This window comes from Oenanthe melanoleuca, chromosome 15, assembly GCF_029582105.1.
Source record: "Oenanthe melanoleuca isolate GR-GAL-2019-014 chromosome 15, OMel1.0, whole genome shotgun sequence".
NCBI lineage: Eukaryota > Metazoa > Chordata > Aves > Passeriformes > Muscicapidae > Oenanthe > Oenanthe melanoleuca.
Genome location: NC_079349.1, coordinates 2082269 through 2099163, shown reverse-complemented (window position 1 = coordinate 2099163; position 16895 = coordinate 2082269). Strand labels below are relative to the sequence as shown.

Sequence of the window (16895 nt, the reverse complement as noted above, 5' to 3'; positions counted from 1 at the left end):
CTGCAATGTGTGTAGTTGCACTTTCCTGGTTTATCTCTGAAATCAAGGTTTTGTTCTCCTGAGAACATGATTTTGAGAACTTGGTGTCTGGGTGCCAGGTGCCTCCCTGTACTGCATGGGACATGAGTCCAAGAATAAAAGGTTTTACTTGTTCTGCAGTGGCTGAGGCCAAGGCTGGAGCAAGATACTAGAAGGTTTCTTTTACAACCAATGTATTACTGGAACACAGCATTGCAGCTCTATTGTAAAATCTATCTAAACTTCCCAACCATCTCTTCTTCCCATGATCCATGTTCTGTAATCTGATCCATGCTCAGATGACTTTGCTGTGATTTCTTGTCTGGGCTTTTGCAGTGAAGTTGACCACAGTTTCAGGATCCTTTTGCACCAAAATATCTCCATTCATTCCTTCCAACAGCTTCTTCTAGCAAGTCAAGCTTTTGCATTAAATCAGTTTAGCAGGAGTTTTTCTCCCAGACACATCAGTGTTTCCAGCTGGAATTAGTGATAACTCTACAGATCTAAGCACACACTTGAAAATTTCAGCCTCTCTTGGGAATTTTCCCAGGGTCAGCACCTGATTATTTCTATCTTTGACACTGTATTTTTTTTTTTTCCCTTTCTCAGGAATTTGCAGGCTTTTAATGCAGCTGTTCTTGCAAATGTGCCACTGTTACAAATAGAAGCTGTTTTATGTGTTCCTGAGATAACCCTGCAACCTAATGCCAGTGAGATTGAAAAAATGACTGTGCAATGTATCCAAGACTGTGTTGAAGTCACTAAGGTGATTTTTGATAAGGATTTCTTTTTGTTTGCAGAGTTTGCTTGTGATTATAATGAAGTAATCTTATTTTATGCTTGGGTACACATAAATGTCAAAGGGGAGATTCATATTGCTTTATCTTGAAATCAAAATATCCAGTACATTGTTCTAATTTTTCAGACTGTCTTAATTTTACAAACTGATGATCAAGGGAAAAAAAATGATTCAATTTTTACTCAGGTACAATTGTAATTACTTTTTAGCAGTTTTTCCAGTGTAAGAACATGATTTGTTTCCATAAATCATCAGAAGAAAGTACCTTTCAGATTGCACTGCAGATGTTGTTTTTGATGTTTGAATAATCTAGTGGAATAAGGAATGTGAGTGGCTCCTCTACATTACATTACATTACATTACATTAGAAGCAGCAGAAAAAGCAGTTCAGGAAATGTTGGAGAAAGGCATCTAGGACAGCAAATATCTACATGAGGTATCTGACTTACTGGCAATGATGGAGCAATATTTCCCTGCATAAATAGTTTCACACTGAACTGCTTTCCTGGAAAGAAGCCAAATAATGTGACAATGTTCCTGCCCTCTGCTGATGGACAAATGATTCCAGATGTCAACTGATGAATAAATTCAGTTTAAGTGTGCTTTTTGTGCTCAGATTGTTCTCCACTGCTGTATTCAGACTGTTTGAGCCAATAACTTTTCCTCTTTGTCATGCTATGTTGTTTCTCAGCAGAGATTTTAGAAGCTGATTGAGTAAGGCATGGAAAAGTTTTGTTAGGATGAAATTAACTCTTCTCAAGTTGATAGGAAAGTGTGATCTCTTTTTTGCTGTCAGAAAAACAATTGATTTGAGAAATAATTTATACCACTTCCTACATTGTCTACTAAATAATGGTGAATTCCTTCACTGGAAGGGGAGAAAGCATTGGAACAGGCTGCCCAGGGAAGTGGTGGAGTCACCGTTCCTCGAGGATGTGTAGATGTGGCACATGGGGACATGTACCATTTAGTGGGTGACTTGACAGTCCTGGACTGCTTGGGCTCAATGATCTTTTCAATCTAAATGATTCTATGGATGATTTAACTAAAACCACTCAACAAGGTAACTGTTTTCTGACCCTGTCTTTAAAACTGCAGCATTTCATACGATGGATGCACGGTACGTGTATTGAATGCCCTAATCAGCACGTCAAGGCGGATGAAGTTATCACTTTCAGCTTTTACACTGATGTCTCCCAGAGCCCTCTGATAATTGAACAGGCTGATCTCATCACTCAGAATATCAACAAACTCCTGGCTTCTCTCAGCAAGTGTTTGAACCAATGGCAGAAGTATGACCTGCTGTGGAAATCAGACAAAGATGCACTCCTGGACCGTTTAGCTGCAGAAAAGCCTGCCTGTGTTATCTTTGATGAGCACTTGCAGTTCTACATGAAGGTAATTCAGGAAGTGACTTCTCAGCCCTTGATTAAAGATGAACAATTTATCAGGCTTCAGCTGGCTCCTTTAGCCTTAGCAGTTCAGGAGAATGCTAAAAGCTGGATGATGTCACTTGGGAAATTGCTTAATGACTTAGCAAGAGAGGAGCTGTTCAGCCTTCGAGATGAGATTCAGGTAGGTGTTTTCAGCTTGTTTTTTTGTTATCTTTATCACTTACACTAAAAATGGATCTGGCGTGTTATTTGCTTGTTTTGTGTTTGGCTCATTATTGTAATTCTGACAATTGCTTTGTCAGTGTTGATTCTAGAAATGATCTTTACTTTTTACAGAGATTATCAGAGAATGTGAGTAGACCTCCTGAAACCCTAGACGATCTCAGAGTTGTCCTGAGTGCATTTGGAGTTGTCAGAAGCATTTCCCTTGAGGTGGAACTGAGATGCTTGGACATCAGGGAGAGATACAGAACTCTTGAAATGTACAATATTCCAGTAAGTGCATGGTGCATGTCTCATCAAACCTTTCAGATCTCAGCTAGGGGCACAAATGCCTCAAGTGTGAATGACCAGTGTTTTCCTTTTAAGACGTGTTACAGAATTACAGTGTTGTTGAGGTTTGGAGGGATGTCTGGAGGCTCTGTAGCCCAGACTCCCTTGTCAAATCAGTATGTCCACTTTAAAATAGACATATAGCGCGTGTTTAAATCTGATTAAGATTGCTTTAGTATTGGTTTTGTGTTTTGCAAATTTATAAGGTGGCAACATATTCCTCACTTTCTTGTGAAAGTGTGTGTCTATGTCTTGTGAGAAGTGCTACTTGTTTTGTTTTAGGTACCCAGAGAAGAGCAAGTGATGTCTGACTATCTTAGGGAAACGTGGGAGACTGTCCTTATGGAAGCAGCAGAAGCCAGTCGCAACCTGGATTGTAAAGGAGGTGCAAAAGAAACATTCACAAAGGTAATATTTGTAATTAGAATGGAAAACTATTGGAAATGGAAACTGTTTAATGGAACTATTTAAACACTGTTCTTTTTAGGTGACACAGCAACAAATTGAGGACTACAGCAAAGAGACAGAAGATTTTTTCCAGAAACTCTTGACTGAGGGGCCTGGTGTTGTTGGGGATGATCTTGATAAAGGTAAATGGATTAATGTGAGTGAAGTGATGTTTTGAAAATATTAGTCTTTGGATAATTCAAATTTTATGTAACACCAGAAAATTATGCTTTCCTTATTAACATAAAAACTCATCAGCCAGGAATGTGAACATTTTTAGTACTGGAACATCTAGAGACTGTACAAATTCTGTCTTACTTATTTCCCACAAACCTTGTGATGATTTATCGTGAAAAATTCCTCTCCTTTACCAGGACTAGAACTCATGGCTTTATTTGAAAAAGAGTTAGAGAGACTGGAAAAAAGGCAAAAGGAACTGGGCAGTGCTGAGAAACTTTTGGGCTTGCCAGCAACAGCGTACCCAAACTTAGTAAAAGCACAGGAAGATGCAAAAGCTCTGAAGCAGATCTATGACATTTATGCACAACAAAAGGTGAGTGTCACACCGAGTCTGCAGGGACACACACGTGTTCCTGCACAGACACACAGCAAATGTGGGGGACAGAAGAAAAGGCTGCATAGCCCCCTGGTTACTGCCAGCTCTGAAGCCTTTGCATGAAATAAGCTCTGCCCTCTGAAATTATTTTAATATTAGTGCACCACTATCAGTGTCTCCATGGGAGACCAAACACATCCTCTCATCAGATGGGAACAGACTTCTCCCAGCTTCTAATAATTGTTGGATGGAATTTTATTGCACTTGGTTTCTAATTGATTCAGTGAAACTGCTTTTGGATAGAGGATGTATACAGGTGGCTATATCAGGCTTTAACTACTTTTTAAGAAGTTTTATTTTTCCAAAATTTAAATGCCCTGTAAAGTAAAGTATGGTCCTGTTCTCCAAATTAGTTTTTTACTATTTCTTACACAACTGATTGTGTTTGGCTATGAATCTGTCTTGGACATGAACTTGTTTCTCCCATGAACTTACTTGTTTTACAAACATAAAAATTTTATGTTTGTAAAATGTTAATGCCATTACATTTTGGGGGTCAAAACTAAAAGGAATATAATTTTTTTTACCTTCTTAATGTCCTTGTTTCCAGGCAGCTAAGGAGGAATGGTCTCGGACACTCTGGATAAACCTCAATGTCAGGGTTCTTCAGGATGGAACCGAAGGATTTATGAAAGTCCTTCGGAAACTGCCCAGACAGCTGCGTGGTATGCCAATAGCTGTCCAACTGGACAAAAAGCTGAGGGCATTTCTAAACTCCATTCCTTTGTTGCTTGATTTGAAAAATGAAGCTTTAAGAGAAAGGTTTGTTTTGATTTATTTATATCACTATACATAGAAGTATTTGATATCTTTGTTAGAACTTTCAGTTTCTGTTACTGGGATTATGCTGTGTCCTGGAGCTTGGAAATTTATTTCTGCTTAATGAACTTGTGTAATAGCATGAAAAGTGCTGCAATGACTGGGATACTTCATGTGTTCAAACTAGTTGCTCTTGTTTAAACAGCAGAATGCTAAAGATGAGTTCATTATTATATGTTACAGTTGTTTTTGGTTTTTATTGTATTGTGGTGTTAAACTGATGTGTCAATTTAAAACAGGCATTGGGAAGACCTTATGGAGAAAACAGGAACAAGGTTTGAAATGAAAACAGAAACATTCACTTTGGAAAATATGTTTGCCATGGAGCTTCACAGACATGCTGATGTTATCAGTGATATAGTTGGAACTGCTGTTAAAGAACTTGGCATTGAGAAGGTAATGTCTTCAATTATAGAATCATAGCAAAACTAAAAAGACAAGGATGACAACAATCAGTTTTATTTAAGATTTTTAAATTGGCATGAGAACAAGGTTGGCCATCTTCAGGGAGCTGCCATGAGCTACATGAGCTAAGATCTATGCTCTGTTAAGGAGCTCCTACTGGCACAAGATCCTTGCAGAATTTGGTTTGGCAGCAGCATATTGGATTTCTATGATTACAGTAAGAAAGGTTGTCCTGTGAAAATGGATCTGAAGAAAGATGCATTCTCTTGCTATCATGCTTTGAAATAGACCCTTCTTAATAAACCAGAGTTAGAAAATCTGTGCAAAAATTTTACTGGATTAGCTGTTTCATTTTTTTTTTGCTAAGATTATAGTTCTCCAGTTTTTGAAGACTGAAATACGCATCTTTTTATTCACGTGCAGGTAATGAAGGAAATAATAGAAACGTGGGAAAATATGAAATTCCCTGTAGAAGTGTACACCAAAGGTACTGAGACACGAGGCTTTATTCTGGGATCTGTAGAGGAAATTTTAGAGACTCTTGATGACAACAATGTCAATCTTCAGAGTGTTTTGGGCAGTCGATTTGTGGGTCCTTTTCTTCCAGACGCTCAAAAATGGGAAAAAATTCTGTCATTGATCAGTGAAGTAAGCGAGGTAAGAGGAAAGTGCTGGACTAAATAATTAATGTTTATTATTTATAATCCAAATTTTCTGTTGTACTTCTGTTTCCTCTGACGGTAACATTCGATTCTTAGATCTGGATATCAGTTCAGAGAAAATGGATGTACCTGGAGAGCATTTTTGTTAGTGGAGATATCAGATCACAGCTTCCTGAGGAAGTCAAAATATTTGATCGTGTAGACCTAATGTTTAAACAGGCAAGTAACTGACTTGTGATCAGCATAATTATTTAGTACATTTTGTTTCCAGTTCCATAGTTACTTACAGTCTTCTGTGACATGTAATGCTAAGAATAATGTGCTATAATTCATTGAATATGAGATTGGGGAACCCAGGAATTTTGTGTTTTACTTCACATCTGTCATAACCAGAAGTCTTCTCCTGATTTAGCTAAGATGGGCAGAGGTGAGATCCTTGGCTGGCAGCATGGGGTAGGCAGAATCTCCTTTTCCTTTCATTGTTTACAACTTTTTACTTCTGCCTTGATAAGAAGTTTAGAATTGTTGCTGTTGATTGAGAACCTATGTACATGCTAGAAAGGCTTTCCTGCTTCATGCCACTGTTCCCATACTGAACACATGTTCCTGGTATGAGTATGGCTTACTTTTCTGTTTTCCATGTGCAAAATTGAGAGTACTGTGATTTTGAAATATGATGTTTGATCACTCCTAGAAGAACTGTCGTGTACAGGAGCAAAGTCAGGTATGTGCTTAAGCTGGCCTGACTGGGGATACAGACTTGTTTGGCTTACACTTGCTTTTACACTTGTATCTCCATAAACACACTACTTTCATGTTTTCATACAGCACTGCAGCACCACAAAATAATTTCAAAACCATTTAGAAACCTTTTATTTACTTCTATAAGGACGTACTGTTCAACATTTTCTAAACTTCCTTTTCTCCCTGTATAGATAATGGAAGAAACTGTAAAAGACCCGATAATAAAAAATTGCTGTGCAGCCCCAAATCGTCTGTCAGACCTCCATCATATAAATAATGTGCTGGAGAAATGCCAGAAAAGCTTGAATGATTATTTGGATTCCAAGAGAAATGCTTTCCCAAGATTTTTCTTTATATCTGATGATGAGTTGCTCAGTATCCTTGGCAGCAGCAGTGCACTCTGTGTCCAGGAACACATGATAAAGGTACAGTGTCTGGCTTTCCACAGTGCCTTATACTTTTAGGTGCTTTAAAACATTTAACAGACTGTGCTGTATGTGCTTATAAGGATGCATGAATATTTATGCATACAAAGAGAATCCTGGCAGCATCTTGAAGAAGCTTCTGAATAACCAGGTCAAATGTGATGCACAGTCTCTGCTGCCTCTCACTCTGGTTGGTAGCAGTTATGATAGAGGAACATTCAAGATACACCAGAATGATCTATTATTAAAGAGCTTTCCTCATAGATTGTTGCTTCTCCTAGCTCTTATTTTCTAGGAAAAAAAAAAAAAAATCAGTGTAATTTGGGCCTGATTATTTGCTTGATATTCTGCAGTTCTGCTGCTGGGCTATATATCAGTGTTTGTATTTGATTACTGAGGAGTCAGATCCATTTCTCTGGAGGAGAGCCGGGGCTTGGAGGCTTTGTTTCTAAAATGCCGGTGAATTTCTTTGTTGGTGCATTTCAGATGTTTGATAATATAGCCTCGCTGAGGTTCAGGGATGGTGACAATGACGAGAAGATTGCCACAGCCATGATCTCAGCTGAGGGGGAGGTGATGGAGTTCAGACAGAATGTCCCTGCTGTGGGCAGAGTGGAGAACTGGATGACAGTAGTGCTGGAGGAAATGAGACGGACCAACAGACGCCTCACCAAGGAAGCCATTTTTCGATATTGTGAAGACAGAAGCAGGTGAAGCAATCAGTGTCAAGGACAACACAAATAATCTGATATATTAGTGAGACAGAAAAGTTAAGGCATAATTTTACAATTCCTACACAATTTAGTCTGCATTTCTGTATGTGGAGGGATATGAATACATTCACATGCACTATTTTAGCCAACCATGAAGAATGCATAATCTCTCATATCTATTTTCCTAAATCTCGAGTTTTATTTTTGGTGTTATGTGTTCAGTAAGTTTATCTCACAATGAATATCACTTGGCAATTTTATACCTGGAACAAGCAGATTTTCTACCAGAATAGTTCCTTGGCTTTTGAAATCCCACAGCATGCTTTGATAGAATTCTGTATCTCTCTGAAATGTTTGGCTTGAGTTGTAGCTGTTGCATGAATGGGAGGAACTTATTTTTTGTTGTGTGGGTTTTTTTTTCTGTCATGATCAGTTACTTAAAATAAACAGTAATTCAGCCTCCTTACTATATGTGTTTTCCATAGGGTTGATTGGATGTTGCTTTTCCAAGGCATGATGGTGCTTGCTGCTAATCAAGTGTGGTGGACTTGGGAGGTAGAGGATGTCTTTCGGAAAGTGAAAAAGGGAGAAAAGCAGGCAATGAAATTTTATGCTAAAAAAATGCACAGACAAATCGATGACCTGGTTACCCGCATTACAATGCCCTTGAGCAAAAATGACAGGAAAAAATACAACACTGTTCTCATCATCGATGTGCATGCCAGAGACATCATTGATATATTTGTCAGAGACAGGTAAGCACCACCTCCAGCTCCTGGGCAAACACCAAATCTGGAAGTTGTCCTGCTGTTAGTGTTGAAACACATAATCACAGGATGATTATATGCAGGTGCTTTTGTTGAAGAGCTCTAGGATTCAGGGATACAAACCCAAATATGACTCTGACATGGATTCAGGACGGACATTTTTTTATACCCTTTTCGCTATATAACTATATATTAATTATTAAACCCATATTGTTCTATTGTATACATTGGTCTTATCCAAGCATGAATTATTGTAATTTTCATCAGGTCCCCTAAACATCCTTTCTCATGATTCTTGTTATGATTACATCATTTCTCATAATTCTTATTATGATTAAACAATAATTATATTCAATTACCAAACAATCATTACATTTAACAATCATTTATCATATGATGATTCCGCAGGTGCAGTTTCACATGATCTAATAAAGACAAAGCTCAACATTCATTCCTAGGGCCTAGTTCCCTTTCCCAGCTCTACCAGATCCAACCTTTCTTTCCACCCCCTGAATCTATTGCATACAATTCCCATGAATTTAGAAACACTTTACCCCTACGCTATCACTGCCATCCTTGTGGCTCACGTGGGCTCTGTTGTGCAGCATCCTGCAGGCTCAGGAGTTCGAGTGGGAGAGCCAGCTGCGGTTTTACTGGGAGCGCGAGCCGGACGAGCTGACGGTGCGGCAGTGCACCGGCACCTTCTCCTACGGCTACGAGTACATGGGGCTCAACGGGCGGCTCGTCATCACCCCGCTCACCGACCGCATCTACCTCACCCTCACACAGGTGCACCTCCAAGGGCATTTTGATAACAAGCCCTTGTTATGCTTTGTCACACCCTTGTTTTATTGCCTTTTCCTGCTGTCTCCCAGTATGAACACTAAGTTGTTTGAAATCAGTGATATCCTTCTCACCTCATTCCCACAAAGACAATATAGAAGGCATTCACAAATAGAAGTTCTTTGTACCCGAGGGTTCATTTGTGATTTTGTTACCAACCTAACATAAATCTAATCCAAGCTTTAATTTGCTTTTTGGTTTGTCTTCAAAGGCTCTATCTATGTTTTTGGGAGGAGCACCAGCAGGGCCAGCAGGTACAGGGAAGACAGAAACAACCAAGGATCTGGCCAAAGCACTGGGCTTGCTGTGCGTAGTGACAAACTGTGGAGAAGGCATGGACTTCAAAGTAAGACTTAAAGATCTGTGTTCTCTGATAGAATGCCAATTTCAGCTCTTTGTCAGTGCCCAGGATAAGGACATGCTCTGAACTTCTGCATAAGTATCCCACTTAGAGATACCATGCTGTTTGATAATTAAATTTAATAAAAAATGTTGATTTTTAATGAGTTCTTGAAGGAATTTCAGGCCCTTTCAAACAGGGGAGCAATGACTGTATGGTGTGTGTTTAAGGTTATGATAGGCAATCTGCACTTGGCAAGTAATTATTGCAAGTCCTCATGACTGATTAGCACCCAGAGGTTTATCCACCATTGAGAATTTGAGCATGTTCCAAAATTTTTTAATGCAGAATGTTTTATATAGTCTCTGCTGAGAAGATTTTCTTGGTGTTCCTTTTAGGCAATGGGTAAAATTTTCTCAGGCCTTGCCCAGTGTGGTGCATGGGGATGCTTTGATGAATTCAATCGCATCGACGCTTCTGTGCTTTCAGTCATTTCTTCCCAGATTCAGACAATCCGAAATGCTTTAATGAATGGGTGGAAAACATTCCAGGTGAGCATTAAAAAAGAAGAGTAATTGTGAAGGCTGATCTTGTTTTTCAGGCCAAGATACAGGGTTAGATTCCATCATTAGATCAAAGGGTTGCTGCTTCTGTAATTCGTTTGTGCTGAACATTTCAAACTCCTGAGTATGTACTTATGGTTTGAAAGATGTTAAATCCGTGCTGATTGCCTAATCCTTTGCTAGGTTGCTCCTTTGTGAAGAGAGATAAAAGTGATCTTAATAAGATAATAGCAAGTAAATGGGGTAATAGTATAGTAGTAATGAGGAACTGCAGTAATATAACTTGATGTGGATTGTGAGGCTTTATTTATTGATGCTTATTGGAATTAAAAAACATCAGACAGAAAATTTGATGCTTGTGAAGTATCTTAAAGTAGGTACATTCATCCCTCTGTTTGTATCAGGATGACTGTCTAAAGCTAAATATTTTAGCAGTTTGTCCTAAGTGGGTGCCCCAGTATTACTGTTTTTCTCTTTGAACAAATAGAATTTTTTTTAAAAGTCCCTAATTCACATTGTTCTCATGTTTTCTTATGCCTTTAGTTTGAAGGACAGGAGATTTCCCTTGACAGCCGGATTGGCATTTTTATTACAATGAATCCCGGTTATGCTGGCCGGACTGAGCTCCCCGAGTCTGTAAAAGCTCTGTTCAGGCCTGTGGTTGTTATTGTACCAGATCTTCAACAGATCTGTGAAATAATGCTGTTTTCTGAAGGGTTCCTTACAGCAAAGGTAAGAAAATATTGTTGTTACCCATACCCATGTACCCACCCATGTTTTCATGGCCAGTAGCAATGTGCACATTTCTGATCATTTAAATTAAATCTCCAACAGGTCCTTGCCAAAAAGATGACAGTGCTGTACAAGCTGGCAAGGGAACAGCTTTCTAAACAACATCACTATGATTTTGGACTGCGGGCCCTTAAGTCAGTGTTGGTAATGGCTGGAGAATTGAAAAGAGGATCAGCAGAGCTCAGTGAGGTAGACTTGCTTCTTGGTTTCCCTGGGCATATCATCTTTTTCATTAGAAAGGAGATGTGTTTCCCCATCTAATGTAGGTTGTCTGCTTTGGAAATAGGAACATTGGTGTTATTTGTCTTACTATTTCACTTTGTTCTCATTGAGTTTCATTGTGATCTCTACCATTAGAACTCCAGTCAAAGTAGGGAAATCTATGGAAAATGAGATTTTCCTGCTTGTTAAGTTCAGGATGCAAATAGCCAGGTGAATATCTCTGGATGACTAGCAAAAATTGGTTTTGAACAGTGAGTACTCCAGCTCAGGAAAGCTGTGGTATGGACCACTGCAGCCATTTGGCACTTGATTAAAATGGTAGAAAAAGGCAGTGCATTATTCTTACTTATTGATATGCATAATCCATATAAAGCAACCTCTATTGTTTCCACTAGAAACTGATGACAAAAAACATTCCAAAAGCTGTACTGAAATAATCAAGTTTTTAACAATTTAAAGTTTTGAAGTACCTCATTTTAGCTGCTTAGTTAACTATTTGGTAAAGATTGATTTTGCTATATTTTGTCTAGGACGTTGTTCTAATGAGAGCTCTGCGAGATATGAATCTTCCTAAATTTGTGTTTGAAGATGTACCTCTCTTCCTTGGCCTGATCTCTGACCTGTTTCCTGGCCTGGATTGCCCTCGAGTCCGCTACCCTGACTTTAATGATGCTGTGGAACAAGTGCTGGAAGAACGGGGTTATGTTGTTCTACCAGTCCAGGTATAAAAAAATGTTAATCGCTTGAGGTTTTGCTGTAAACATGAGGCTGCAGGTGCATTGTTGCACCGTGGAGTGGCTCCAGGAAGACTTAGCTGATATAGACCAGCTGCTAACCTTGTCCAAAGAGTCATGGCAGTAGTCTACTGAATCCATGTTTATTTTGCAGGTGGATAAAGTAGTTCAGATGTATGAGACAATGTTAACTCGTCACACTACAATGGTGGTTGGACCTACTGGAGGTGGCAAGACAGTTGTTATTAAAACCTTGTGTCAGGCCCAAAACAAGTGAGTGTAGAATATAAACCAGGCTGTAAAATGGAACAGTCTATATTACTCGTTCCAGTCATGACAGGGTCAACAGCTGCCCAGAGTATTTGCTTGGATTAACATGAGATGATAGTGTGACATTTTACTATTACTTTTCTTGCTGTATCTTTAGGCTGGGATTATTGACAAAGCTTTACACATTGAACCCTAAAGCTATGAGTGTGATTGAGCTGTATGGGATCCTTGACCCTGTCTCACGGGACTGGACAGATGGAGTCCTGTCAAACATTTTTAGGGATATCAACAGACCCACTGACAAGAAAGAGCGAAGGTAGGCAGCTAGAAATCATTGTGGTGATTTTGAGATCCTGGGGCTTACATCAATTAAAAAAAATTGATATGACACTATTTAAAGAAACAAATGCTAAATAAATAGGAAGTGTCTAGGGGTCTTTCTATCTCCTGTGAGTTTCTAGTCTAGGTGAAACTGTGCAGTTATAAAAAATGAATGGTAGACTTCAAAATACCTGGACTGACAATGACACCATTGATGACACCTCTGAATACAGAGATATATTAGCAAAATCAGAGATCAGTCAGTGCCCCATGGCTCTTGTACACAGGTACATTCTCTTTGATGGAGATGTGGATGCTCTCTGGGTTGAAAACATGAATTCTGTCATGGATGACAACAAGTTATTGACCCTGGCAAATGGGGAGCGGATTAGGCTTCAGGCACACTGTGCTTTGTTGTTTGAGGTAAGAAATGACTGTACCATTTGATATAGGGGAAGAGTTAGTTACAGATGATGCTCCAAAGCCTGAAAAGCAGTTACCATTATCTTTATCATTATCTTGTGTGATTATTTTATAGGTTGGGGACTTACAGTATGCATCTCCTGCCACAGTATCCCGCTGCGGAATGGTCTTTGTAGATCCTAAAAATCTGAGATATGAGCCCTTCTGGCAGAAGTGGGTCAAAGGAAGAGAAAATGAGGTGGGAATTGCACTTGTTTGGAGAGTATTTGTATTTAACACTGAATTGAGACAGTTTTTGGTAGAATTTATTCCTTTAAGAGTAATCATATCTGGTCAGCCAGGTATTTATGGGAAGTCCTGCTGTCAAAATTTTTCTTTCCAGCTGCATTATCGTCTTTCTTCTGTTCCTTAGAAAGAGAAAGTGGAATTGGATCGTCTCTTTCAAAAGTATGTGCCCTACCTTATTGATATGATTGTGGAGGGAATTGTGGATGGCAAACAGGAACGGAGGCTGAAGACCATTGTTCCTCAAACAGATTTAAATATGGTAAGAAACAGAGAATAAAGATTGAGCATGTTTAACTAGAAGGAAGAAGAATGATGGAGAAAGTAAAACATTCCTGAAGAAAGCACAAGAGAAGAGTCTGTCAGTTTGCTATGAGCACAAAGAGACACCAAACCAATCAGCACCTAAAAATGCTCTTCTGCTGAACTTAATGCACATAACAGTAGATGCACCTGTAAGAGCAAAAGACCAGCAATCAGCTGAAAACATATTAAGAGTTTTCATGCATCTAAATGGCAATTTTATTTACAGATTGTCCTTTTTCCAACAGGTTGTGCAGTTGACTGCGATGCTGGATGTCCTACTGGTACAGCCTGAAAGTCCTGATGTTCTGGAGTGTTTTTTCTTGGAAGCTTTGTATTGTTCCTTAGGTGCTTCTCTTCTTGATGCTGGGAGAATGAAATTTGATGAAAACATTAAACGTGTTTCCTGCATGACTATTGTTCAGGGTGAGAATGTCCTGGCTAAGCCAGGGGAGCTGCCAGGTAGGATATTGTCATAATTTAATCTGAATCCATTCATTGTAATGGAAAAGTGATAGTTTTCATGAAGGTGCTAGAGTAGAGGAATTTTGGTTGATGCCTTAGTAGGTTAAATGACTTGTAAATAGAAAAAAGTGTTGCCCAACATGGTCTGTAATCTTACCCTTCATTTTCATCTCAATCAGATTGTTTTCTTAGGAAATATTTCAGTGTCCTAAAAAAACTTGCAGTTGCTTAATGATTTGCAGGTCAGCTGCCAACTTTGTATGACTTCCATTTTGATGCATCTCAAAAAAAGTGGGTACCTTGGACGCAGCTTGTTCCTGAATATATTCATAATCCTGAAGTGAAATTTCTTGACATTCTAGGTGAGTATAAGATAAAATACAGTGACAATGTGCTTTTAATTCATAATGTCCCAACACTGAGTGCATGGCACTTAACATGAGACATCCTTTTTCTGTACTGAAGGTCATCTACTCAGGTTCAGTTCCTTGTGATGGCACAAATCAGTTTCTCTAAATTTCTTTTCATAGCAGTTTAGCAGCCATAAAGTTGATGTTTACAGTATTGTGTAATAAAAAAGTGAGTAAAGGATGAAAACACATTTCAGTTAATAAGGCTTATTTAGGAGCTAATAATGCCTTTTAAAAGCTGGAATAGCAGAAGATTCACAGTTTGCTCTACCAGAAATTCTAGAAAAACATCAGCTCATGATTAAGATATTCAGTAGATAAAAATTACATTTTTAGGGCTGTTGTTATTGGTTGGTAGTTCAAGCATTGCCTAATGGTTCTTTTCATAGTTAAGGACAAATTTAGGCACATTCATTTACAGTGATATTCCAGCAAGCACAGGTTAACTTCACTGAAATGAGAGATAAATTTATGATCTCTGAAGTTGCTCCAAATGCAGGCTATTCACATAGAAAAAAATTCATCTCTGTAGAGTTCTGGGAAAATGCTTATGATGCAAATAAATCCTGATTACATCCTTGAAATAGGGATTAAATGGAGCTTAACCAAACCATGACCCTCCTATATGAAAGATAACTTCTCTCTTAGTATACATATATAGAAGAAAAGATCCTGAAGACTGAAAAGAGATGGTTAAGCAATTAAAATTTTCTCTCAGAGTTCTTAGTGAATTGATAATTCAGATTATGTCTTTGTGCAACTGCACGTTAATACTTTGAGAGTGTGTTCCAACCCTATTCTATAAACATAAATCCCCCAGCAGTGGTGCATTTTCATTTGTGGTTGTGTTCCTGCTCTTTTTCAGTGCCCACAGTGGATACCACACGCACTGCTTGGTTACTGGAGCAGATGGTGAAAGTGAAACGTCCAGTTGTTCTTGTGGGTGAATCGGGTACATCTAAGACAGCAACTACACAGAACTTCCTAAGCAATCTGGACAAAGACTATAATGTATGTTTGAGGCATTTTGCCCTGTTTGTAAAGCTGCATTTTCATTCTTTGCCCTTGTGTTAAATTTGCATTGTGGGTTGCAGTATTGACTTGGGTAACATGACTGCAGACTCCAGACCCAAAGTGTGTGACTGATTTGAAAATCCTTCAAGATCAAAGATATTTTGTCCTCTTTTCCCTTGTACAGACTCAATTATAGAAAGTAAAAATATATTATCAAAGTGCTAAGGGCTTATTTTTCTTTGTCATTTTTCTTAGTTCAAGTGAATAATGGACCTGAGCAGCATTTCCTGTATGTCTAACAGCTAATATAAAAAAATTTTTTGAATGCTCTAGTTAAAAAAAAGCCCCAACAAGAACCCATTCTTATCATCTCCTCCTGTTTACAGCTGGTGCTGGTAATTAACTTCTCTTCTCGTACAACATCCATGGACATTCAGAGAAACCTGGAGACAAATGTAGAGAAACGAACTAAAGACAGTTTTGGCCCTCCCATGGGGAAACGTCTCCTTGTGTTCATGGATGATATGAATATGCCAAGGGTAAGCTGTCAATAGTTTTACAAGGTAGTACAGAAGCATTTGGAGTGGCACTGATATGCATGCACAAATCCAGTGTGCATTTAGTTCATCTCAGAGAAGAGGCACTTTTCCCATAGGAGACATTGGGATGAGTGTTCACAATCAGTGCCAGAATTTTACAAAGTATCCCTTAATCCCTGTTTTGTTCTCCTGAGTATGGAACCCAATATTCCCACATTTAAAGCAGTAATTGGTGAGCTGATGTACTGTGCTTTGGTGTATCCTGACTGTTGTGTATCCTGCAGGTTGATGAGTATGGCACACAGCAACCCATTGCCCTGCTGAAGCTGCTGCTAGAGAAAGGTTTCATGTATGATCGTGGTAAAGAGATGAACATTAAATTTCTTCGAGACCTGGGTTTTGTTGCTGCCATGGGCAAAGCTGGAGGGGGTCGGAATGAAGTTGACCCTCGATTCATCTCACTCTTCAGTGTTTTTAACATCCCTTTTCCTTCTGAGCAATCACTGAATTTGATCTACTTCTCCATCCTGAAAGGCCACACTGCGGTAATTTCACTGTTTTTAAAGGATTGCTCAACAGGTGTATTATTTTTAAACAGATGTAACCTCACACAAACCTTTCTTTTCCTCCTCTGTATCTCAATGGGTTTTACATTGTTTAGATAAGTTCTTGTGTAATATGTAAAACATTCAAGCCAGCTGATAATTTACAAACCTGGGGCTTTTCATGGGTTGAAATATATGAATGATTTGATTGCAGTTCCTTTAAGCAAATATACGAAGATCAGAAAACTCTTTCCTGAATGAGTGTGAAAAATGCAATAGAATGCATTACTGCCAAGGTACCTGCAACATTAGATAAGAAAAGAGCAGTTTAATTTTTCTGTTCTAGAAATCATGTAGGAATTCCATTCACTGAGTTTGATGTTATCTTGAGCACTCAGAAGGTTCCAGAGATGGAGCCTACCCTGAACATTTAACTGCACAATGTTCATACTACAGAGAATTTTT

The 16895-nt window shown here is 38.7% G+C and overlaps 1 protein-coding gene across 1 annotated transcript in view; it reads left to right on the top strand.

The window, feature by feature from the left end:
* The window catches only part of DNAH10 (dynein axonemal heavy chain 10), a 49485-nt gene that overhangs the window by 10383 nt on the left and 22207 nt on the right, over positions 1 to 16895 (top strand). Inside the window, exons 17-45 of the mRNA XM_056504241.1 lie at positions 628 to 784; positions 1916 to 2392; positions 2548 to 2706; positions 3046 to 3171; positions 3251 to 3353; positions 3585 to 3763; positions 4377 to 4588; positions 4885 to 5041; positions 5474 to 5707; positions 5809 to 5931; positions 6648 to 6881; positions 7368 to 7591; positions 8080 to 8349; positions 8967 to 9150; positions 9416 to 9550; positions 9943 to 10095; positions 10651 to 10839; positions 10942 to 11088; positions 11652 to 11843; positions 12010 to 12128; positions 12283 to 12441; positions 12734 to 12869; positions 12985 to 13107; positions 13282 to 13416; positions 13706 to 13919; positions 14165 to 14284; positions 15198 to 15343; positions 15733 to 15885; positions 16170 to 16430. Of these exons, the coding sequence (XP_056360216.1) occupies positions 628 to 784; positions 1916 to 2392; positions 2548 to 2706; positions 3046 to 3171; positions 3251 to 3353; positions 3585 to 3763; positions 4377 to 4588; positions 4885 to 5041; positions 5474 to 5707; positions 5809 to 5931; positions 6648 to 6881; positions 7368 to 7591; positions 8080 to 8349; positions 8967 to 9150; positions 9416 to 9550; positions 9943 to 10095; positions 10651 to 10839; positions 10942 to 11088; positions 11652 to 11843; positions 12010 to 12128; positions 12283 to 12441; positions 12734 to 12869; positions 12985 to 13107; positions 13282 to 13416; positions 13706 to 13919; positions 14165 to 14284; positions 15198 to 15343; positions 15733 to 15885; positions 16170 to 16430 (5221 nt within the window). The remainder of the gene's footprint in view (positions 1 to 627; positions 785 to 1915; positions 2393 to 2547; positions 2707 to 3045; positions 3172 to 3250; positions 3354 to 3584; positions 3764 to 4376; positions 4589 to 4884; positions 5042 to 5473; positions 5708 to 5808; positions 5932 to 6647; positions 6882 to 7367; positions 7592 to 8079; positions 8350 to 8966; positions 9151 to 9415; positions 9551 to 9942; positions 10096 to 10650; positions 10840 to 10941; positions 11089 to 11651; positions 11844 to 12009; positions 12129 to 12282; positions 12442 to 12733; positions 12870 to 12984; positions 13108 to 13281; positions 13417 to 13705; positions 13920 to 14164; positions 14285 to 15197; positions 15344 to 15732; positions 15886 to 16169; positions 16431 to 16895) is intronic.